The sequence below is a fragment of the Scyliorhinus torazame genome, chromosome 14 (genome assembly GCF_047496885.1).
Source record: "Scyliorhinus torazame isolate Kashiwa2021f chromosome 14, sScyTor2.1, whole genome shotgun sequence".
NCBI classification, from domain to species: domain Eukaryota; kingdom Metazoa; phylum Chordata; class Chondrichthyes; order Carcharhiniformes; family Scyliorhinidae; genus Scyliorhinus; species Scyliorhinus torazame.
Genome location: NC_092720.1, coordinates 196,608,451 through 196,632,576, shown reverse-complemented (window position 1 = coordinate 196,632,576; position 24,126 = coordinate 196,608,451). Strand labels below are relative to the sequence as shown.

The 24,126-nt window shown below is 53.0% G+C and overlaps 1 protein-coding gene across 1 annotated transcript in view; it reads left to right on the top strand.

Moving 5' to 3' along the window:
- LOC140389407 (uncharacterized) overlaps window positions 1-23,486 on the top strand; it is a 67,726-nt gene extending 44,240 nt beyond the window's left edge. The window contains exons 3-5 of the mRNA XM_072473553.1: window positions 3,247-3,372; window positions 15,616-15,752; window positions 22,098-23,486. Coding sequence (XP_072329654.1) covers window positions 3,247-3,372; window positions 15,616-15,752; window positions 22,098-22,131 — 297 coding nt within the window. The 3' untranslated portion in view covers window positions 22,132-23,486. The remainder of the gene's footprint in view (window positions 1-3,246; window positions 3,373-15,615; window positions 15,753-22,097) is intronic.
- Window positions 23,487-24,126: the final 640 nt, after the last annotated feature.

Genomic DNA, 24,126 nt, shown 5'->3' with positions numbered 1-24,126 from the left:
CTTTTGGCCTGTAAGGTTCACTGATTGGGCAGCACTGGTGGCACCAGTAATGATGCCGGACAAAATGGTCCGTTTATGCGGGAATTACAATTTGACAGTAAACACGGCTTCACGGTTGGACCCCTACCCCATGCCCTGCAGAGAGGATCTCTACACAAAGCTTGCAGAAGGGCTTTCGTTCTTGAAGCTCAATATGAGCCACACATTTAGATCCTGCTTCCCGCAAGTATCCGGCTTACCGTCAATACGCACAGGGACCTATACGATTATATGCGGCTGCCTTTCGGAGCGTCCTCCGCCTGTGCAATGTTCCTGCGAGGGGTGCTGTGTGTGGCACTATATTTAGATGATGCACTGTTAACAGGAGCTTTAGAGCATGAACACTTGGACAACCTGTTGAAAAAGGTTTTCTGAGGCCGGTGTCCACTTACGATGGGCGAAGTCCGTTTCGCAGGCGAAGGAGGTGGTCTACCTCGACCATCAGGTAGACTGTAAAGGTTTGTACCCCGTGGAGAAAGTGCATGCCATTAAACAGGCCCCACCTCGATAGACGCCACAGAACCCGCTCTTTCCTTGGACTGATTGACTATTATGCCAAATTTATCTCGAATCTTGTGACCAAATTGGCCCCTTTGCACCTCCTGCTGAAGAAGAATCAGTTGGCAGCCTGGGACCAGCAGCAGGAAGCTGTTTTTCGGCAGGTGAAGCAGTTGTCGTCTCGGATGGCACGGTGGCACAGTGGTTAGCACTGCTGCCTCACGCCGCCAAGGACCCGGGATCGATCCCAACCCTGGGTCACTGTGTGTGAAATTTGCACATCCTCCCCTGGTCTACGTGAGTCTCACCCTCACAACTCAAAAATGTGCAGGTTAGGTGGATTGACCATGCTAAATTTCCCTTAAAGTGTCCAAAAAATGTTATGTGGGGTTACAGGGATAGGGTGGAGGCGTGCACTTAAGAAGGGTGCTCTTTTCAAGGGTCGGAGCAGAGTCGATGGGCTGAAAGGCCTCCTTCTGCAATGTAAAATCTATGACTATGAAATGCTGATGGGCAGAGACTTCATAAATCACCTTGTATGATTTGTCCAGACAGAGATGCAAAGGTGCTCCACAACCAGGAACAGCAAGAGCGTTGCCCCTTTAGACGACGACCATCCAGGCACGTTGTACAAGGTGATTCGGTGTTTGTTCAAAACTTTGCTGTTGGTGCCCAGTGGGTCTCCGGAGTTATCCTCCACCAGACAGGATCGGTTTCTTACCAGGTGCAAGCCCAATGTCGGATAATACAAAAGAACCTGGAGCACATTCGGTCCAGGCGACCACGTCTTCGGAGAATACCATGTCCTTGAAAACTTCTTCTCAATCTGCATCTGCTGCCTGAAGAAGCCACAGTGAAGCCCCAAGGGGGTTAGGAGGCCAATATGACTGAGGTAGTTGACTTGGACTTGATAATGGAAATGCAGGAGGTCGCCGATGGGAAGTATTTGGAACCACAGCCTCAGGCATTGCAGCCACCATGATGTTTGCGTCGGAAGCGGCGATCATCTTCGAGATACACATTGCCCGATCCTGCACTTCAGGTGCATGATGTCCAGCCAATCACCAGCAGCTTTCCGGAGGTGAATGTTCCCACTGTGGGCACCCCAGAGAAACAGCAAATTCAGGAGAATAGGAAGTGTGTCGCCCTCTGGCAGGTTCAGAAGAAGCAGGCAGAGCAGAAATCTTCCAGAAATTAACCCGTCTCAAACAAGTTTTCAGAACTGAGTAACAGTGAAGGTGATGTGCAAGTGTGCAGACTGGCATTCACTGTCAGAGAGGTTTCATATCAGAATGGGAAGACACAAAATCTCTTCTATTAGTGTTCTTACTTACACATCTCGTGTAATTTTTCTCACTCATTTAAGCTGCAGACTTTAATAATCGGACACAGAAACAACAGCATTTTGCATTTTTCTGACAAGTTTCAAGTGCAGCAAGACACTTGAAAGCTCCTTGCAATGAGAACATAATGTGTACTGGGCAGGGCAAAGTGGAAGTTGGTTGAATAGGGTTTAAAATAGAGGTAGGTAACAAGAAATTGTTACAGGTGCCAGAATGTGGCGACGAGGGCTTTTCACAGTAACTTCATTTGAAGCCTACTTGTGACAATAGCGATTTTCATTTTTTCATTCAGAAATAGATGACTTACCCAGAAACTCCACTGGGCATCATTTCATGTTGGTTCACTCAGTGTCACAATATGAGCCTGTCTTGATTCATGACCTAGTATTGCACCATTAGAGTAGAGTAATCATTGTGCACAAACAATATTGGCCAAGGATACATAGTTCTGTATCAGTCTTGCCCCAGCACTAACTGGGGGTGAGGGTGTAATTCCCAAGTTGGCTGATGCCAAAATAGGTTCCGTGGTAAAATAACGGTGGTCGCGATTTGAGACCAAATCACAATTCTCTGCCATCTCGACAGCAGCATCAATGTGGTCCAGAATACATGGACAGTAAACACCAATGACATGTCGTTAGCGAGCCTGATTAGGTGTTCTCCGGCACCTCCGTGATGCTCCACCTCCGATGGGGCGAGTTCCCGACAGCACAGATCACTTGTTCTTTTAGAAATCGTGAAATCGCTGTGGCGGCTGCTGAGGGAGAGAGTGGTTATGGAAAGCATCTAACATCTGCATAGTTGGCTTACAGCTGTGCCGTTGGCTGGGGGCCTTCTGGGAGGGCCGGGGGGAATAGCGGGGTGTGTGCAGGAGGTAGGCTGTGGGGTTGGGATGGATGGGCACAGAACACCATTGCCACAGCCAGAAAGGCAGCTATGCAGGCCCCCGACAGCCCACAGTGAACATAGGGCCTGAGGCAACCCCCTTGGTGCCCGCTGGCCCCAGCCAACCCAGCTGAGCGCACTCCAGTACACTTTTGTTGGGTGGAATGAGCGTATATGGGGATTGCAATGTGTATTTGCGGTTGTAGCTTGTCAGCCTCCTGAGTGTCAATCACAGACCGGGCGAATCCTGCACCATTTTTCATTGGAATCAATTTGTGTTCACTGCTGAATCGGTCCAGGTGTAGCGCCAGTTTTACTGTCGTGAAAGTCAACAAATTCTGCCCCAGAGTCAACACTTAGTCTTAGGAATGGAGAATCCCGCCATGGATATTTCATATAACTAGAGTTAAGGGGAGTTTCCATTTGCATATTAGAATGATTAAAGCTTACAATTTGACCTGTGACTGTACTTTTACCGAAGAGACCCCCCAATGAACCTGGGGATCGTTCAGAGAACACCCCTCAGTTGTCTGATGGCGGGACAGCGTCGGGAGGAAGTCAAAATGATCCCAAGGAGGGAAGATCGGATCAAAACTCTGACAGAGCGGTAAGTGCACTCAACACAATTTATTGTACTTTTATTAATTGCATTTGCAATTTTATTATTTAATTCGGCTGCTGAGTTACATCATCAGCTAGGAGAACATAAGAACTAGGAGCAGGAGTAGGCCATCTGGCCCCTCGAGCCTGCTCCGCCATTCAATGAGATCATGGCTGATCTTCGTGGACTCAGCTCCACTCTCCGGCCTGTACACCATCTCCTTGAATCCCTTTATTCTTTAGAAAGGTGTCTATCCTTTTCTTAAAAAACGTTTAAAGAAGGAGCCTCAACTGCTTCACTGGGCAAGGAATTCCAGAGATTCACAACCGTTTGGGTAAAGAAGTTCCTCCTAAACTCGGTCCTAAATCTACTTCCCCTTATTTTGAGGCTATGCCCCCTAGTTCTGCTTTCCCCGACCAGTGGAAACAACCTGCCTGCATCTATCCTATCTATTCCCTTCATAATTCTATATGTTTCAATAAGATCCCACCGCATCCTTCTAAACTCCAATGAGTACAGTCCCAGTCTACTCAACCTCTCGTCATAATCTAAACCCCTCAACTCTGGGATCAACCTAGTGAATCTCCTCTGCATTCCCTCCAGTGCCAATATGTCCTTTCTCTGGAGCTATTCAGAATAAATGTCAATTATCAGGTCCGCCAGGGGTAGATATCAGTAATTTCATAATATGGGCACTCAGATCATGAACGAGTGAAAGAATCTGTAGGAATTTGATGAGAGTGGTGATTTACGGTGTAATTCTCCCAGAACGGAAGAAAGTCCCACAGCGAGCCTGTTTAGCTGTGTTTCCCAGTGCTGAGAAACACATGGCTATTCAACACTACCCACGTATATGGGGCCCGAGGCATAGCCCTGTTATTTACTGCGAGGTGCTCCACTCTCCAGAATTCTCCAGTATAAATGAGAGATTGGGACAGCATTTTGAAATGGAGTCAAGATCTCCGAGGCCCCGCGAAGCCATCCCGACCTCCCCCCTCAGCCACATGAGACTGGATGTCTATCTCAAATATGTAGATTTGGCAAAACGTGATCCCGGCCATTGTCGGCAGGATTCAAATCACAACATCTTGCGAGAACGCGTTGGATCTTGCGAGGAGCTGTGAGCCAGGTATATCCCGGGAGTGGGATTTTATCTGCCACACTGCGCTGAGGCGAGCAGCTTTCCTGGCGCAGTGTGGCCATTGGATCGCGACCTTATTGTTAATTAATTAATTTCATTTAATAATCATTGTCACAAGAAGGCTGACATTAACGCTACACTGAAGTTACTGTGGACAAAACCCCAGTCGCCACATTCCGGCCCCTATTCGGGTACACCGAGGGAGAATTCAGAATGTCCAAATTACCTAAAAGCATGTCTTTTCGGACCACTGTACTGCTGTGCCGCATACTTGAAGTGGAAGGAGATGGAAAATGTGAAGTAGTTCATTTTAGTACGGAGAATGCAGAGAGGCAACATGAAATGTACAATTCTGAAGTGAATTCAGGAACAGAGAGATCAGGGTTTATATGTGTACAAATCATTGAAGGTAGCAGGACAGGTGACAGTTCAGTCAATATATAAACCAATATCTTGAACCTTTTCCAATTGGGGCATCAAGTGTAAAAGCAACAAATTATGTTAAACCTGTATAAAACATTGGTTTGGCCTCAACTGGAGTATTATTTTTATTCTTTTACTGGGTGAAGGCATTACTGGGTAGGCCAGCATTTTTTCCCATCCTTATTGTTCACAAGAAGATTGTGCCGATCACCTTCTTGAACTGTTGCATTCTTTGTGGTCTCGCTGCACTTAGAGAGGTTACAGAGGATGTTCCAGGACGTGACCCAGTGACAAAATGCTCAGAGGATGTGACCCAGTGACCAAATGCTAAGAGAATGTTTCCTCTCATGGCTAAGTCTGGAAATTAGGAGCAATGTTTAAAAACCAGGGGCAGGTTTCTCAGTCCCACCAGCTCCGTTTTCAGGTGCTGTGCTCTCCCGCCGGCATTGGGATTCTCCATTCTTGCAGCCCAGCCAATGGGGTTTCCTATTGTGGCCACCCTATGCCTTCGGGAAAGCTGCAGGAATGGATGCGCTGCCGGAGAAGTGGACGATCCACCGATGCAGAATCCCTCAGCAGACTTTTCCCATTAAAGTCGGAGGAAAGTATTGAATTTATTTTCCAAGATGGTCATTATTGTTTGGAATTCTCTTCCCCAGCGAGCAGTGGAATTTGGGTGATTGAATATAATCAAGACTGAGTTAGAAAGATTTTTGATTGACAAGGGTGACAGGGGTTATCAAGAGAAAATAGGGAAGTTAACGCCATCATCAGATCAGATTATTGAATGGCAGAGCACGATCAAGGGGCAGAATGACCTACTCCTGTACCTATTGCTTATGTTGTTACATTCACATTCCTGCATCAGCAGTACTCCAGAATTTGCTGCAAATTTTACATGATAATGAGTAATAGGCAATCCCTCAGTTTGCACAGGAAGGATTGTAAAGGTGTCTGTCAGACAACCTCTCCCAAAGCTGTTGGTTCACTATTGGGAGATCCGGACATGACACCTCCACCTGACAACAGCGTTCGTCCTAAATGTCAACATCCGATTAGCAAGGAAGAAGCAGATGTAAATGTTTTAAATATCTTTCACAGTTGCACATTCCCATCTACCCCTTATAACCTTTAATTCCTTTGCCGAACAAGAATCCATCTACCTCCGCCTTAAATATAACAGTGCCCCATGGTTCTGGTCTCACTCAAGAGGAAACATCTTTTCCACATCCACCTTGTCAAGACTTATGGGCAGGATTCTCCATCCCGCCAGCCCCGGTTTCCGACACGGCGTGCCCAGCCGGCAGCGGGATTCTCTTCCCGCAGCCAGCCAATGGGGTTTCCCATTGTGGCCACCTCCACACCATCGCGAAACCCGCAGGCGCGGGAGCGCTGACGGAGAAGCAGAGGATCCCACCAACGGAGTATCCTGCTTCATATGTTTCAATCAAGTCACCCCTTAATAATAATAATCACTTAGTCACGAGTGGCTTCAATGACGTTACTGTGAAAAAACCCTCGTCGCCACATGAAATGAAATGAAAATCGCTCATTGTCACAAGTAGGCTTCAAATCAAGATACTGTGAAAAGCCCCTAGTCGCCACATTCCGACGTCCGTTACGGGAATCGAACCGTGCTGCTGGCCTGCCTTGGTCTGCTTTCAAAGCCAGCGATTTAGCCCTGTGCTAAACAGCCCCTTCAGCGTCTGTTCGGAGAGGCTGGTACAGGAGTTGAACCCACGCTGCTGGCCTGGTTCTGCATTGCAAGCCAGCTGTTTAGCCCACTGTGCTAAACCAGTATTTGAGATTTGGTGGCCCATTTGCGCTTGCTGGAAATGGTGATGCAAGCATGAAATATCCCGAGAGTCAGGAAATGGGAATCTCGCCAGTGAGATTTCAATTCATGATTTTTCATTGGGCCAGGTAATACAGGTTGTCTGTCATTCTTGATACAATGAGAATTTCAGGATTCATCACCGGTGCCTCCAGTTGCTTGATATTGACCTCAATGAGGAACAGGAGTCACAACAGGTCAGAGTAGAAGCTGAGCATTCCCCGAGGAGAATGTTTCCACTGTGGCACCTCGACAAACAGTAAATCCAGGAGAATGGCGAAAATTAGGTCCAGACAGACGGCAGCCTTTCGCCTAGTAAAATATTGTAGTTGTTGCTAGAGATCAGAGCCAGAAAGGAGACATAGAAGCCCCAAACTATCTCTTGGAGAAGGTCATGGAGGCCGGGGTACAGGAAAATGCATACCCGAGAAGCTCCACCTACCTCTGACGAGGAACAACTAAATTGTGTAACGATGGTGAAATCAAAACCCATAAGGTTCAATGGATGTCCCACACTGGTGGAAGTCGACACTGGAGGAGAGAATGACCCTTCTGGATGAGGGGTTGGGGGTTTCCCTCCATGTCAAAAGGGGAGTGTATGGAGACCCAGTAGATTGGACGATAGTGCAGAAATTATTCCATCGTAAACAGGTTTTAAAAATTGAATAACAGCAAAGGTGATGTGCAAGTGTGCAGACTACAGCGTCCACAGCACTGAGACAAATGACTGCAAAGCTGTGATGAGGGGCGATAGGGGAACATCAATGTCTATATTGGAGCTGATAGCTAGGAGACGCACCAGACTTTCTGCAACCATACACCTGGACTCTCCATTTTGAAGACAAAGTTCTTCCGCAGGCCGAAAATCTATACTGGTCTCCGCTGATGTTGGGAGCGTTGGCCAGGAGCTATTCTCATTCCCTGGCCATGCAAAGTTTCAGGGAACCTGCCGGATTCAGTTGGAGGCCCGCTATCGATCCGCCATTTTGAGCGGGTAGCCCGATCCAAACGGCCAGTGAGGATCCCCTCCCCCCAACAAAGCAGATCCTGACTCCCCTTTGGACATGGAGGGAAACCCCCAACCCCTCATCCAGAAGGGTCATTCTCTCCTCCAGTGTCGACTTCCATCAGTGTGGGACATCCATTGAACCTTATGGGTTTTGATTTCACCATCGTTACACAATTTAGTTGTTCCTCGTCAGAGGTAGGTGGAGCTTCTCGGGTATGCATTTTCCTGTACCCCGGCCTCCATGACCTTCTCCAAGAGATAGTTTGGGGCTTCTATGTCTCCTTTCTGGCTCTGATCTCTGGCAACAACTACAATATTTTACTAGGCGAAAGGCTGCCGTCTGTCTGGACCTAATTTTCTCTTGCTTGGGGAGGGCTTCTGCGGGTGGGCCTGGTTAACTTAGTATCAGAGTCATTCCAGAGGGTGGCTGTGCAGTTGCCTATCCCCCAGCGGTAGTCCCCTAACTCAGTTTCACTAGTATGGGTGTCTACCTCCATCAGAGTACCCTGTAACTCATGCACTCCGCTTGCCACTTTTTCGAAGGACAAAGCCAGATGCAATGCTTGTTTGCAATCCAGATCGGCCGCTGCTAACAGACATTTCTAGATTGCTAAATTACTTATTCCACATACGGGGCGTAATTCTCCGACCCCCCAGCGGGTCGGAGAATGGCCGTTGGCCGCCGTGAATCCCGCCCCCGCCGGTTGCCGAAGTCTCCGAAGGGAGAAAAGTCGGCGGGGCGTTAATGGCGCCGCAGACGTCGGAGAATGGCACGGGTCTGCGCAAGGCAGCTGATTTTGGGCCTGCCGATATTCTCCCTTCCGGATGAGCCGAAGTCCCGTCGACGTGATGACCGGTCACGTCGACGTAAATCAAACCTCCTTTTAATCGGCGTAAACCTGTGCTCCAGGCTCACGCCGACCAGCGTGGAGGTGGGTGACGGCCTGGGGGGTTGGCCGCTGGGCAGGCGATGGCGTGGCCGCAGTCTGAATGTGTGGGGAGAGGTGTGTCTAGGGTTGTGTGTTTGTGTGTGCGGCGGGGGGGGTGGGGGTGTGTGGTTAGAGTGGGCTGGGCTCCGGGGGAGTGCCGGGAGGGGGGGGTCCGTGTCGGGGAGGAGGATGGGGGGTCCGTGCCAGGGAGGAGGATGGGGGGGGTCCGTGCCGGGGAGGAGGATGGGGGGGTCCGTGCCGGGGAGGAGGATGGGGGGGTCCGTGCCGGGGAGGAGGATGGGAGGTCCGTGCCGGGGAGGAGGATGGGGGGGTCCGTGCCGGGGAGGAGGATGGGGGGGTCCGTGCCGGGGAGGAGGATGGGAGGTCCGTGCCGGGGAGGAGGATGGGGGTGTCTGTGCCGGGGAGGAGGATGGGAGGTCCGTGCCGGGGAGGAGGATGGGGGGGTCCGTGCCGGGGAGGAGGATGGGGGGGGGCCCGTGCCGGGGAGGAGGATGGGGGTCCGTGCCGGGGAGGGGGATGGGGGGTTCCGTGCCGGGGAGGAGGATGGGGGGGTCCGTGCCGGGGAGGAGGATGGGGGGGTCCGTGCCGGGGAGGAGGATGGGAGGTCCGTGCCATGGAGGGGGATGGGAGGTCCATGCCGGGGAAGGGGATAGGGGGGGGCCCGTGCCGGGGAGGAGGATGGGGGGGTCGGTGCCGGGGAGGGGGATGGGGGGTCCGTGCCGGGGAGGGGGATGGGGGGGCCCATGCTGGGGAGGGGGATGGGGGGGCCCGTGCTGGGGAGGGGGATGGCGGGGGTCCGTGCCGGGGAGGGGGATGGGAGATCCATGCCGGGGAGGGGGATGGGGAGGGGGGCCCGTGCCGGGGAGGAGGATGGGGGGTCCGTGCCGGGGAGGGGGTTGGGGGGGGGCCCATGCTGGGGAGGAGGATGGGGGGGGGCCCGTGCCGGGGAGGAGGATGGGGGTCTGTGCCGGGGAGGAGGATGGGAGGTCCGTGCCGGGGAGGAGGATGGGGGGGGGGGCCCGTGCCGGGGAGGAGGATGGGGGTCCGTGCCGGGGAGGAGGGTCCGTGCCGGGGAGGGGGATGGGGGGCACATGCCGGGGAGGAGGAAGGGAGGTCCGTGCCGGGGAGGGGGATGCGAGGGCAAGTGAGTTGGTCCACCTGGCCAGGTGCCAGCCTCCAACAGTTGGACCCATGCGGACCATGCCACCTGGCTGGGGGGAAGGAGGGGATTATGGGCAATGCTGACATGTCGTCGTTCCCCTCCCCCCCACCAGGCCGTCATGTTTTCCGATCATCCAGCGATGTTGGCCGCCGTGGCAGCAGCCGCTAATGTCCATGTTGCCCTGGATGAGGAGGAGGAGGAGGAGGAGGAGCGTGCCAGAGAGGCGGCGCAGGCTGCCGCAGAGAGGCAGGCGGCAGCTGCCCAGGCTGGAGGGACACCTGACCGACAGGACGAGGAGGGGGAGGAGGACGTCGCGGCACAACGGCAACGGAGGCACCCGAGGGCGCCCCGTGTGTACCGGCCCCGGCAGTCATACCAGGATCTCACGGACCGGGAATGCAGGAGGAGACTCCGGATGAGGCGGGAAACCGTGGCACACATCTGTCCCCTGCTGGCACACCTGTCACCGCGTGGCACTGGCGGGGGACACCCTCTCCCCGTGTCCGTCAAGGTTACGGTGGCCCTGAACTTTTATGCAACGGGGTCATGCCAGGACCTGTCCGGCATATCGCAGACATCGGTGCATCAGTGCATCTGGGCAGTGACAGATGCCCTATATGCCATGGGGCACCGCTACATCCGCTTCCCTGTGGACCGGGCCAGCCACGATGCCTGGCACGTGGGCTTCTCTGCCGTGGCCGGGTTCCCCATGATCCAGGGCGCGATTGATGGGATGCACGTCGCCGTGCGGCCACCTGCAGATAACAGGGCCGTGTTCACCAATAGGAAGGGGACCTATTCGATGAACATACAGGTGGTCTGCGACCACCGCATGATGATCCTGCACGTCTGCGCCCGTTACCCAGGCAGTGTACACGACTCATATGTGTTGTCGCGGTCATCCATCCCCGGCATGTACGAGGGACGCCATCCCCGGCTGAGGGGCTGGTTGCTGGGCGACAGGGGCTACCCATTGCGATCGTGGCTGATGACGCCTTTCCGGAGGCCACGTAATGAGGCAGAGAACCGCTACAATGATGCCCATGTAGCGACAAGGGGAGTGATAGAGAGGTGCTTTGGCGTGCTGAAGATGCGTTTCAGGTGCCTGGACCTCTCTGGGGCGCCCTCCAGTATCGGTCAGATAGGGTCGGCCGCATCATTGTGGTGTGCTGCGTCCTGCACAATATAGCCCAGCAGAGGGGCGATGTGCCGCAGGCAGAGGACGGTGGAGTGGAGGAGCAGCAGGAAGAGGCGCAGTCCTCCCCAGATGAGGGGGATGGGGGCAATGGTCAGGGCAGACGGGGTAGACACAGGCGGGTGGCTGTCCACCGTTACCGGCTGGCCCAGCGGGCACGGGACAGATGGATAGCCGCCCGCCTCACTGACTAGATGGGCGTGGGAATCGGGTAGTATAGCCACAGACCGCACACCATGGCAACAGCCGACCACCCACACCCCCCACCCATCCACCCACCCAGCACCCTCACCCCCCTCCCCAACCCCACCCACCCCACCCGCATGCACACCACCCCCCCCATTGCCGATCCAACTGTGGCACAATGGCCGGGCTCACAGAGTTGCGGGTGGACGCGTGTCTATTGCAGGCAATGGAGGATGATGACAACCCGCCCTGCAATGGGCTCCTGGCTCCACATCGTTGGACTACGTCTGACCCATGGCCACAGTACCACCATCCACCCGGACCATCCCTGCATGCGGCTGTGACACTGCAGCGCACGGTCCTGTCCTCTGACCAGGGGGATGTTGATGGCGGCCCAGGGGGAAGGGGGCAGACTCACCTCGGGCTGAGGTAAGACCACCCCTCACACACATACACTTGCGCTCAACGTACATGAAACCCCCCGCACGCTTTGGACAGAGCACAAAGGCAGCTTCTGTAGGTGTAACATTGACTTTAATAACCAAAGGAGTTCATGCACGTGCCCTAGCCCCTAAAACTCATCTGTGCCCTGCACCCGTGCCAACTTACTCAGTGTCTAATTGTTTGGCCTTACGGGCTCTTTGACTACGCCTAGGTGGTTCCCCAGACGGTACAGCAGAACTGGAGGTGGACTCCTGTGATTCCTGCCCTCTGACACAGGATCCCTTTGGCGGCCGTTTCCTGGGGCGTCCTGGCCTAGATGGGCCAGGCTGCGGCCCGGGCAACTGGGATGGCACGCTGCCTGCCTGTCCTGCCCGTTGCCCACCCGATGCACCTGGGACGGAACGGGGCGGGGGGGGGCGGGGGGGGGGGGGGGGGGGGGGGGGGGAGTCCGAGGTGTCGACGTGTTCCGGGACCTCCCCTACAGGGGGACCCGGGACGGACCACACCACCTCCTCCTCCCTCGGGGTGCCCGATGGCCCCCAGGCCTCTACATGGGTGGGGGATGCGAATGGAGTGGCCATCCGACGCCCCCCCGACATCTGGCGCTGCCAGTCCTGGAGGCCCCTGCTGGTATCGCCATGGGTCTGCAGGTTTGCAGCCATGGAGCCCAGGGTGTTGGCAAACCCTGTCTGTGACTGTGCGACGCCAGCTCGCACATGGCCACTGGCACCGATGCCCTCAGCGATGGCCTGCTGAGACTGGGCCATGGCCCGCAGAGACTGGGCTATGGTCTGCAGAGACTGGGCTATGGCCTGCAGAGACTGGGCCATGGCGTTGAGTGCCTCTGCCATCTGGCGCTGGCACATGTCCTGGGCCACAGACGCCGCCTGCACGGAAAGCCCCAGGCCTCGCAAACCGTTCCCCATGTCTGACACCGTCGCACCCATTGCCTCCACCGCAGACGCCACCCGTGCGGTGTCGGCCTGGGTGGCACGCATGACCGGCACCCCTCCCAGCTCCTGGACGCGGGTGGACTCCTCCACCTGAACTGTAGCCGCCGCATGCCGGCCGTCACCCTCTTCGCTCGTCTCCGGGTCGGTGGTTGCATCGGATCTATGGGTGGGTGTGGTAACTCCAGGAACCCGGCATCCATCTGGGCGGCAGATGTTCGCTTGGGCTGGGCTGCCCTCCGACCGCCCGGACCCTCTGCTGCTCCTACCTCCACCTGCTGTACCAGGACGGCTGTGTTGTGCGCACAAGTGAGTGTACCAGACGCCTCATCACTAAAGTGCCCAACCGAGGTGAGTGTTTCTGCGATGGTGGAGGGTGTTGGTAACAGCAGTGGCGTTGTGTCGTGCTCTTCGTTCCACTCTGAGTCCATGGCACTTTGGGGTGGGGGTTCGTCTCCACCCATCCACTCTGTGTCACTGTCCGGTATTTTGTCTTCCTGGGTAGTGCTGTCCCGGGTAGGGGTGTCCCGGGTAGGGGTGTCCCGGGTAGGGGTGTCCTGGGTAGGGGTGTCCTGGGTAGGCTGTGACGGGGGCCTGTGGCTGCCCCTCTCGTCGCTGCGTGGCACACGCCTGCGTCGTCGCACCCGCACGTGACGGGGGCGTCGTCTCCCTGTTGCTCCAGGTCTCTCCGTCTCCCGTGGTCTCCAAGGTACATCCTGCGGGCGTCGCATGCTGGAGGGTCCGGGTCTCTCCGTCTCCCGTGGTGTGCGAGGGGCATCCTGCGGGCGTCGCATGCCGGAGGGTCCGGGTCTCTCCGTCTCCCATGGTGTGCGAGGGGCTTCCTGCGGGCGTCGCATGCCGGAGGGTCCGGGTCTCTCCGTCTCCCGTGGTGTGCGAGGGGCATCATGCGGGCGTCGCATGCCGGAGGGTCCGGGTCTCTCCGTCTCCCGTGGTGTGCGAGGGGCATCCTGCGGGCGTCGCATTCCGGAGGGTCCGGGTCTCTCCATCGCCCGTGGCCTCCGAGGGGCATCCTGCGGGCGTCGCATGCTGGAGGGTCCGGGTCTCTCCGTCTCCCGTGGCCTCCGAGGGGCATCCTGCGGGCGGTCTGCATCTGTGGGGGATGGGTGCCTCGGCGTTTACTCCTGCGATACACAATGAAGCATGCATGGTTAGACACGCAGGCAGTGATCAGGTGATATGGGGGAGGGGGGATATGGGGGAGGGGGGGATATGGGGAGGGGGGGGGATATGGGGATGGGGGGGATATGGCTCACTTGCTAGTATGCCCCCGACCTCTGCATAGCAACCTCCCGGTCCTCAGGTCCGCCAACCAGTTCCAGGGCCCTTTCCTCGTGTTCGGTCAGTGGCCTCTCATCAGCGGGGCCTCCTCCAGTCCTCCCATGCTCCCTGGTGTTGTGTGCGCGTTTCTCCTGTGGCGGGGGGGGGGGGGGGGGGGGGGGGGCTGGGGGCAGAGGTAAAAGGCAACAGTTAGGCAGGTATATGAATGCACGCCATCGGTTGTGCGTGTATTGCAGAGGTTAAGGTTAGGGCTGGATTCACTTGGGGATATGGGGGAGAGGGGATATGGGGGAGGGGGGATATGGGGGAGGGGGGGATATGGGGAGGGGGGGGGATATGGGGGTGGAGGGGATATGGGGACGGGCTGTCCGTGGCTCACTTGCTAGTATGCCCCCGACCTCTGCATCAGCAACCTCCCGGTCCTCAGGTCCGCCAGCCAGTTCCAGGGCCCTTTCCTCGTGTTCGGTCAGTGGCCTCTCATCAGCGGGGCCTCCTCCAGTCCTCCCATGCTCCCTGGTGTTGTGTGCGCGTTTCTCCTGTGGCGGGGGGGGGGGGGGGGGGGCTGGGGGCAGGGGTAAAAGGCAACAGTTAGGCAGGTATATGAATGCACGCCATCGGTTGCGCGTGCATTGCAGAGGTTAAGGTTAGGGCTGGATTCACTTGGGGATATGGGGGAGTGGGGGATATGGGGGAGAGGGGATATGGGGGAGGGGGGGATATGTGGGAGGGGGGGATATGGGGGAGATAGATATCGGGCGGGGGGGGGGGGGGAGGCTCACCCTGCCTGCTCTGACGAGGTCGTTCACCTTCTTGTGGCACTGGGTGCCTGTCCGTGGTGTCAGGGCCACAGCGGTGACGGCCTCTGCCACTTCCCTCCACAGACGCCGGCTGTGGCGTGGGGCAACTCTGCGGCCGTGCCCGGGATACAGGGCCTCCCTCCTCTGCTCCACTGTGTCGAGGAGCGCCTCCAGATCGCGTGACTGGAACCTCGGGGCTGAGCGGCGGCCAGCCATCCAGTCGGGTGTTCCGGTCGGGTGTTCCGGTCGGGTGGGGGGGAGCAGCACGTCCTTATGAGCCGTCACGCCGTGCGGCGTGTATGACGCTGCACGGCGTGAACCACGTGAGCAAGCGCGGATCCCGTCATGTCGCTGCTAGCCCATTTCGGGCCGGAGACTTCGCGGCGTTTTTGCGGCGTGACACAAGTAAGATTTGTGCCGTTTTTTGCGCCAGAATTCCTTTTATTTCCAAGGCCAGCAGCTGACCAACCATGACCATTCCGTCTGCTGTCTACACCGGGAGTGCAGAAATCTGACACTCCCTGTTATATACACAGAAAGGGCCACTAATCAGGGAACTCGTATTCTAATTGGCCAATCTCAAAGGCCTGGCCTAAGTCATTACAACCACCAACTCCACTGGGATTCATGTCATGCTTATTCACTCAATGCCTCAATGTGAGAATGGCTTAACTCATTGCCTAATATTGTACCTTTGGAGTAATCGTTGTGCAGAAGGAATATTGGCCAAGTATACACAGTTCACTGCCACTAGTGCCCCAGCACTGACTGGATTTTCATTCTAGCATTAAGGGAATTTAAGTTTGCAAGATTTAAGTTGTTAAAGCTCATAATTTTACATTTGGCTGTACTTCCACAGGAAAGTTCCTCCAGTGAAACTGATGATCGTGCCCCGTTGATACAGAGAACCGCTCAACAGTTGCCTGATGGAAGGAGAGTGGAGGAAGTCAAAATGATAGCAGTGAGGGAGGACCAGAGAGGAACGATGACAGAGAGGTAAGTGCACTCAGCACAATTTATTGTACTTTTATGAATTGTATATTAATTTCACTAATTTGGGTCACTGTCCGTGTGGAGTTTGCATATTCTCCCCATGTCTGCATAGGTTTCACCCCCACAACCGAAAGACATGCAGGTTAGGTGGATTGGCCACGCTCAAATTGCCCCTTAATTGGGAAAAAAAAAATTGGGTACTCTAAATTTTTTTTAAAAATCACTAATTTAATTAAGCTTCTGAATTGTATCATGAGCTTAAATTCCAGGATAAATGTTCATTTCCTGTCCCCTCTGGGGTGGAGATAAGTAATTTCATAATATCATCATCAAAATAAAAAGAGTTGCCAGGAATTTGTTGAGAGTGGAGATTTACTGTTGAAGTGGAAGGAGGTGTAAAGTGCAAACGGATTCATTTTGGTAGGGAGAATGCAGTCGACAACATAAAATGAAGGGTATTGTTGTGACCCCAGTGGATGTCCCGGGATTATATAATTTTCCATAACTTTTCTGGATTATGAACGTCCCCTTTAAGGCAGGCTGGCCTTCCCCTTTAAGGGGTGGGCTTTTCCCTTTACAAGGAGAGCCCCAATGGTATAATAAAAATCCCGGCCTAGCTGCAGGTCGGGGAAGGAGATGCTGAGGGAAGTGGAGGATAATTGTATCAAAATGAACCTTGTTCTGTCATTTCTATTTTTGTCTATACGTTCTGCCTACCGTGGATTCAACGCTGGCCACGAGATTTCAGTGGAGCTGCCTTCAACACTGGTTGCTACGTACCCGGCCCACCTCATCTGGGCTTCAGCGGGCCCCTCTACTAACCACTGAAATGCTGCTCATACGAAAGCTGGAACTTTTTGATGCAGGTACAGACACTTGGGATGAACTATTGTTTTCGAAAGGCTGCGATTACTGACGGTCACTCGGACGCCCCAGATTACCTGTCATTCATCACCCTGGTGAGGGAGTATTTCGACCCGAAACCACTGCTCATTGTACGCCGTTTCCAGTTCCACATGGCTGCTCAGGCCCAAGCCGAGGCGGTGAGTAACTTCCTGGCCCGCCTCCAAAAACTAGCTGAGACTTGTGAATTCAGAGGGACACTGAATGAGACACTCGGGGACCGTTTGATGTGTGGACTACGCGATGCTTCCATGCTAATTACTAATTGAGGCGCACTTGGACCTGCAAGTCGCGGTGGCAATAGCTATCTCCAAAGCGCCGAACAAGGGGTCCAGGAACTCCAGGGACTGACAGTGCTCAGTCTGAGATGCAATAACAAGCAACTACCACACTCGGCCCGGCCTGAGGAGGCTGGCTCCCGACAACGGGACACCTACCGGAGGAACATGGGCTGTCATAATAGAGGCCGGGGACGCTGCCGGACATTCTCCTCTGACCAGGAGGAACAGGAATATGACCACCAGCCAACGGGGTCCGCAACAGGCTGCAGACACTAGAGAGACAGGGGCCCCGCGAGGATGAACCGCCTGCTGATCCACTAGGCGCGACAACCCCCGACGGAGCTTACCACGTGGACGATGCGGACAGCACCTACCAGCAGTTACACTGCATGGCTGCACCACGAGTAGCGCCCATCTGGATCTCCCTGCTGATTAATGGACACCCGATCTGCATAGAACTCGACACTGGGGCAGCAGTTTTGCTAGTCAGTCGCTGTACATTTGACCGCATCCGTTCTGGCCTCCGCTCATTGACCCTGTCAGACACGAACACGAGGCTGGCCAGTTAAAAGGAGGAACCACTTCAACAGTTCCGGTTGAGTATGGTCAACAGACTGCAAAGCTTTGTGCAAAGCTCAGCGGAGAGTGTACGTTTATGAAACTTGACATGAGTCACACTTACCTCCAGTTGGTCCTGGCGCCCGAGTCCAGACGCTTTGTAACCGTGAACAAGCACAGGGGGCTATATGAATACACCCGCCTGCACTTTGGGGTTTCTCCTACGTGTGTGATATTCCAGTGAGTAATGGAGAACATCCTGCGAGGTCTGCTGCGCTTGGCAGGCTATCTTGACGACATTCTGATCACGGGCCCGTCCGACCAGGAGCACCTACAAAAGCTTTCCGAGGTGCTGGAGCGTTTTGAGGATGCAGGCGCCAGCCTCCGGTGGGATAAATATGGAGTCAATGCCACCGAAGTAACGTACCTCGGCTACAGCGTAGATCACCATGGCTTGCAACCGGTGGAAGAGAAGGTGCAGGCAATTCGGTAGGCTCCTGTACTAGGTGGCCCAATGGAACGCCGTTCGTTCCTGGGAATGGTAAACTACTATGACAATTTCCTCCCAAACCTGGCCACCACTTTAGCCTCCCTCCACCGTCTGTTGAGGAAAGGACAACACGGAGTGGGACCGAGAGCAGCAAGTGACTTGCATCGAGATGAAACAACAACTCTCCTCATCAAGACAGCTCGCCCACTTCGACTCATCCCAGCCAATCCTATTGACCTGCGACGCTTCTCCATACGGCATTGGGGTTCTGCTGGCCCAGTAAATGGACAACAGATCTGAACACCCCATTGCCTTTGCCTCAAGAACGTTGGCCAACGCAGAGAAGGGGTATGCCCAGATCGAGAAGGAGGGTTTTGTGTCGTATTCGGGGTCAAGAAATTCCATCAATATGTCTACGAGCATCACTTCACCATTCTCACAGAACACAAGCCCCTCCTCGGGCTCTTCAAGGAGGATTGGCATGCTCCTTTGAGAGACCCGCTTGGTGGTCCCCGAACGTGGATGCGGCCCGCTCCTGATGGTCCCCCACAATGGTCACCCTGGTCCAAGACATACATGTTAGCTTGAAGCTACGTTTGGTGGCCCGGCATTTACCCAGACATCGAGTGACTGGCCGAGCACTGTGTCCTGTGTCAGGCACACCAGAAGTTGCCTCATTCAGTCCCCGCTCCACCTGTGGGAATGGCCAGGATGTCCATTGTATCGCCTCCATATAGACTTTGCGGGCCCTTTCCTCGTCGATGTCCACTCAGTAGTTAGAGGTCCTTAAGAGACAGGCAACGATGGCCTAGACCACCATAGAGAAACTTCAGCACGCACAGAATACCCGAGGTGCTGGTATTAAACAATGGTACGGCGTATGAATGCAGAATTTGCGGCATTCATTGTCATGATATTCAAGTGAACATCACAGCACATACACACATACATAATGACAGACAGAGCAACGGACCAATTAGCACACATAACACGACAGCCAATCACAGACAAGAGCATACACAGTACAAAACAAGAAACACAACACTTCCTGGGCAGTCCATCAGGAGACGGCACAGGGCAAGGACCTCCAAGCCAGACACTCAGCCAGTCACCATGTGCTGAGTACCAGAGTTTGTTATATAAATAGTTTAAAGGAATAAAACTGCGTTGTACCAATTGTAACCGTGTTGGTTCGTCTGTATCTCAGAGCACCCAACACTTCATGGTACCAGGTGTGAATCAAAACCTACCCACAAATCTGCCATCCTGTGCCATGGACACCGTCAACACACCGCAGCCGTTGCAAGTTGCTGGGAACCTTGGCATAAATTGGACGCTGTTCAAGCAGCGCTTCGAACTCTTTATGGAAGCCAACGAAAAACAGGGCGCCTCGGACAAAAGGAAGATCGCCATCCTCCCCACCACCGCAGGTCAGCACGCCATCCATGTATACAACTCCCTGGTGTTCGCGGAAGGCGAGGACAAATCTAAATATGACACGGTCCTCCTCAAGCTCGACCAACACTTCAACTTGAGGTCAACGAGAGCTTTGAGAGGTATGGCTTCCAGCAGCGCCTGCAAGGAAAGGATGAGCTCTTTCAGTCCTTCCTGACGCATCTCCGCATACCCGCGCAGTCCTGCGGTTACGACACCACCTCAGAGTCCAGATCCGGGACCAGATCGTTTTTGGTGTTGCCTCCGGCAGCCTACGCCAGCAGCTTCTAAAAATAAAAGGCCTGACCTTAGCATCTGCAGTTGAAGCCTGTGTCCTACACGAGAACACGACTAGCCGCTATACACAATTTCAGGCGACCGGATCGGTGAGGAGGGGGTCCTATGTGACCAGATCGGCGAGCCAGGTGCCCCATGAGGCCGAACGGGTCCAGGCGATCGAGTTTCTCCCGGCCCGCGGCCCGGACGAGGGGGCCGTTTCGCGCACTTTTCGAGGCCTCCCGCGCTCGTGCGCGCCAAAACCTACGGCAACACTGAGGGATGATGCGCAGGCGCGCTTGATGCAAGACCGAACTGCGCATGCGCAGTGGCGTAACGAACGTCATGACATCATGACGTGCGACAACTGTGGAGCTGCACATTTAAAAGGGCAATGTCCCGCAGAAACCTGACAATGCCTACGCTGTGGCAAGGTGGGCCACTACGCTGCTTACTGTCGAGCGGCTCAACCTGTTAATCTTCCGCATCTCTGACAACCTCGCAGGAACGTGCGGACCATTCAGCCTCCACATTACGACATCCAAACCGATGACACAGATGACCAAGACGCCTTCCGGGTCCGGTCATTGATGGGAACCGGGTCAACACAATCAATCCGGGTGATGAATGGTGTGCCACCCTTACGGTCAACCCAAATTCGTCATCCATCTACTAGACTGGACTTATGAGACTGTTTACACGTTGAACTCATGCAACCACTGTTTTAACATGTCTAAGTTCTTCTCGTTACAGGCATTCGTTTTATCGTTCCACATTTCCACGTTTTTTTTTTGTTATGGTACAACCTCGTTCGTATGTCACACCCGACATCGCCCCGTGTATATAGTTAAGCCCCATGTACATGCTGTAAATATTACACACACACACATTTAGCTGCACTCAGTACACATTTCTATTTATAACCACGTAGGCACGTAATCTTGTAAAAACGGGGGGATGTCATGATATTCAAGTGAACATCACAGCACATACACACATACATAATGATAGACAAAGCAATGGACCAATTAGCACACATAACATGACAGCCAATCACAGACAAGAGCATACACAGTACAAAACAAGAAACACAACACTTCCTGGGCAGTCCATCAGGAGACGGCACAGGGCAAGGACCTCAAAGCCAGACACTCACACTGTCACCACGTGCTGAGGACCAAGTTTGTTATATAAATAGTTTAAAGGAATAAAACTGCGTTGTCCCAATCGCAACCGTGTTGGTTCGTCTGTATCTCAGAGCACCCAACACTTCATTCATGTATGCCAACGGGCTCCATCAGGTGAGGACCGCCCCATACCATCCAGCTTCGAACGGGTTGGCTGAGCCAATTGAGGTCCCGGGATCAGGACCATATGATTTCACCGAAATATGAACTTCCCCTTTAAGGCAGGCAGACCTTCCCCTTTAAGTGGGTGGGGTTTCCCATTTACAAGGAGAGCCCCAATTGTAAAAAAAAAAACCCCGGCATACAGAGATCCTTAAGAGAGTGGAGGAGTATTGTAAGTCTCCCAAAATAAACCTTGTTCTGTAATTTCTCCTTTTGTCAATGCGTTCTGCCTGCTCTGGATTCAATAGGTCCAATTCTGAAGAGCAGAGATCTGGGTTTATATCTGCTCAAATCAGTGAACGTGGCAGGACAGATGACAGTTCAATCAATATCGAACCAACATCTTCGGTTTTATAAATAAGGGCATCGAGTATAAAAGCAAGGAGCCATGTTAAACTTGTATAAAACACTGGAGCATTATTTTTATTCTTTCATTGATGAAGGCATTGCAGGCCAGCATTTATTGCCCATCCCTATTTGTTCTTGAGAAGGTGGTGTTGTCACTTTCTCAAACCGTTTCAGTCCATGTGGTATAGCTATACCTTCAGTGCTGTCATGGAGGGAGTTCCAGGACTTTGACCCAATGCCAAAGATGTTGAGGTGTTTCCCCTCATGGGTGAGCCTATAAATTGTGAGTAATGTTTGTCAGTCAGGGTTCTCCCATTTAAGTCAGAGGTGAGGATGATTTTTTCTCTCTCACGTGGTCAGTAGTGTTTCGAACTCACTTCCGCAGCGAGCAGTGGAGTCTGTGTGATTGGATATTCAGACTGAGCGAGACAGATTTTTGACAAGGATGACGGGTTATCGTGGGCAAACAGGGAAACTAAGGCCACCATTCGGTCAGTGATGATTTTATTGAATGGCAAAGCAAGTTCAAGGTGCCAAATAGCTTAATCCAGCTCATACATCTTATGGTCTTATTCACATTCCTGCATCAGTAGTACACCAGGATTTACTGCACATCTTGTATGATAATGATAGATAGGCAATCTTGCAGATTGCATGGTAAAGATTGTTAAGATGAATACTTGTAGCTGTGACTGTGCTTTTTCAACAGAACACCTCTTCTGAAGCGCAACGTCCACTATTGAGCGATATGGACGACTGAAATGCCACTGACAACAGCGTTCATCCTAAAAGTCAAGTCAGTATCAGATTGCAGAGGAAGGAACAGATGTAAACTTTTTTTAAAACTTTCACATATATAATCTAGGTATTTTTAGTGCCCTTTTATAAGTGTCTTTGAGAAGGTGGTGGGTAAGTGGCCTACTTATACCACCACCATTCATGTTTGTAGAAACTCTGATCAAGCATAAACACGTGAAAGATTATTTTACTTCAAATAATTGTACCTGCTTAATCAATCATTTACTTGATTTAATAAATTGTGCTACAATGTTAAAATTCAAGAATAAATTATCCCCTTCCATCACCTCCAAACTGAATGCATACATTTTCAGAAGGCAGTCAGACCACGGGTTTGTTAAAAGGGTTCTGCAGTACCCAATCCCAGACCAGAGTCACACCCAGTAGAATAATGTCTGCCTTGCAGCCTTAGGGCGGCACGGTAGCACAGTGGTTAGCACTGTTACTTCACAGCTCCAGGGACCTGGGTTCGATTCCCGGCTTGGGTGACTGTCTGTGCGGAGTCTGCACGTTCTCCCCGTGTCTGTGTGGGTTTCCTCCGGGTGCTCCGGTTTCCTCCCACAAGTCTCAAAAGACGTGCTGTTAGGTGAATTGGACATTCTGAATTCTCTCTCTGTGCAGCCGAACAGGAGCTGGAATGTGGCGACTAGGGGATTTTTATAGTAACTTCATTGCAGTGTTAATGTAAGCCTACTTGTGACAATAAAGATTATTATTTGTTGGCCAAGGCGGAATTTCTATCCGGCAGAAACAGGCATTCGTCACCCAATTAGAGGCCTTAAGTTCTCCAGCACTTTGTGCCAGGAGATGGAATGCAGCCCTGGATTGGAAATGTTGACTCTTGGAACAAAGCAAGCAGGTCAATGTGATCCGGGATTTGAGGCCACCGGGGACTGGGAAGCTGCAGCTTTTCCGGGGGGTGGAGGGGGGGTGGTGGTGGTGGAGGATATGTTAGAAATGCTGGAATTGTAATTTGGGACACAATGCTTATGACTTTTGTAATTATAAGATATTATGAACACTTGATTATTAATAGAGACATTTAAAAGTGCTGTGATATTTAGATTAATATTTGTTTCTCAGGCCACAGAATAAACAAATAACATGTTAACCCTGACGAGGAGAACTGAATAGGCCCTTGTCTCAGGGACCTCAACTCCAAATGACAGACAGCTAAGTTGACCAATTATTGGTTGAGACCCAAACTGACCTCAAGATAAGAGATACAGTTTGAGAAGAAGCATTGTCTTAAAACTGAGGCAACATGTGTAATAATTAGCTAAAAACCAATGGGGTCATTCTTATTTCATTATTATTTATTTTTAATTAAATATTTTATTGAAAATTTTTGGTCAACCAACACAGTACATTGTGCATCCTTTACACAATATTATAACAACACAAATAACAATGACCTATTTTATAAACAAAAAATGAATAAATAATAAATAACAAAAATGAAAACTAGCCCGAATTGGCAACTGCCTTGTCACAAGTAACACTCTCCAAAAATATAATTTAACAGTACAATATATAATTATCTGTAGCAACGACCTATACATACTATACAGTATATATTAACAACCCTGAGAGTCCTTCTGGTTCCTCCTCCCCCCCCCCCCCACCCCTCCCCCCCCCCCCCCCCCCCCCCCGCCCCCGATCCTGGGCTGCTGCTGCTGCCTTCTTTTTCCCATTCCGTCTATCTTTCTGCGAGGTATTCGACGAACGGTTGCCACCGCCTGGTGAACCCTTGAGCCGACCCCCTTAGGACGAACTTAATCCGCTCTAGCTTTATAAACCCCGCCATGTCATTTATCCAGGTCTCCACCCCCGGGGGCTTGGCTTCTTTCCACATTTGCAATATCCTGCGCCGGGCTACTAGGGACGCAAAGGCCAAAACATCGGCCTCTCTCACCTCCTGCACTCCCGGCTCTTGTGCA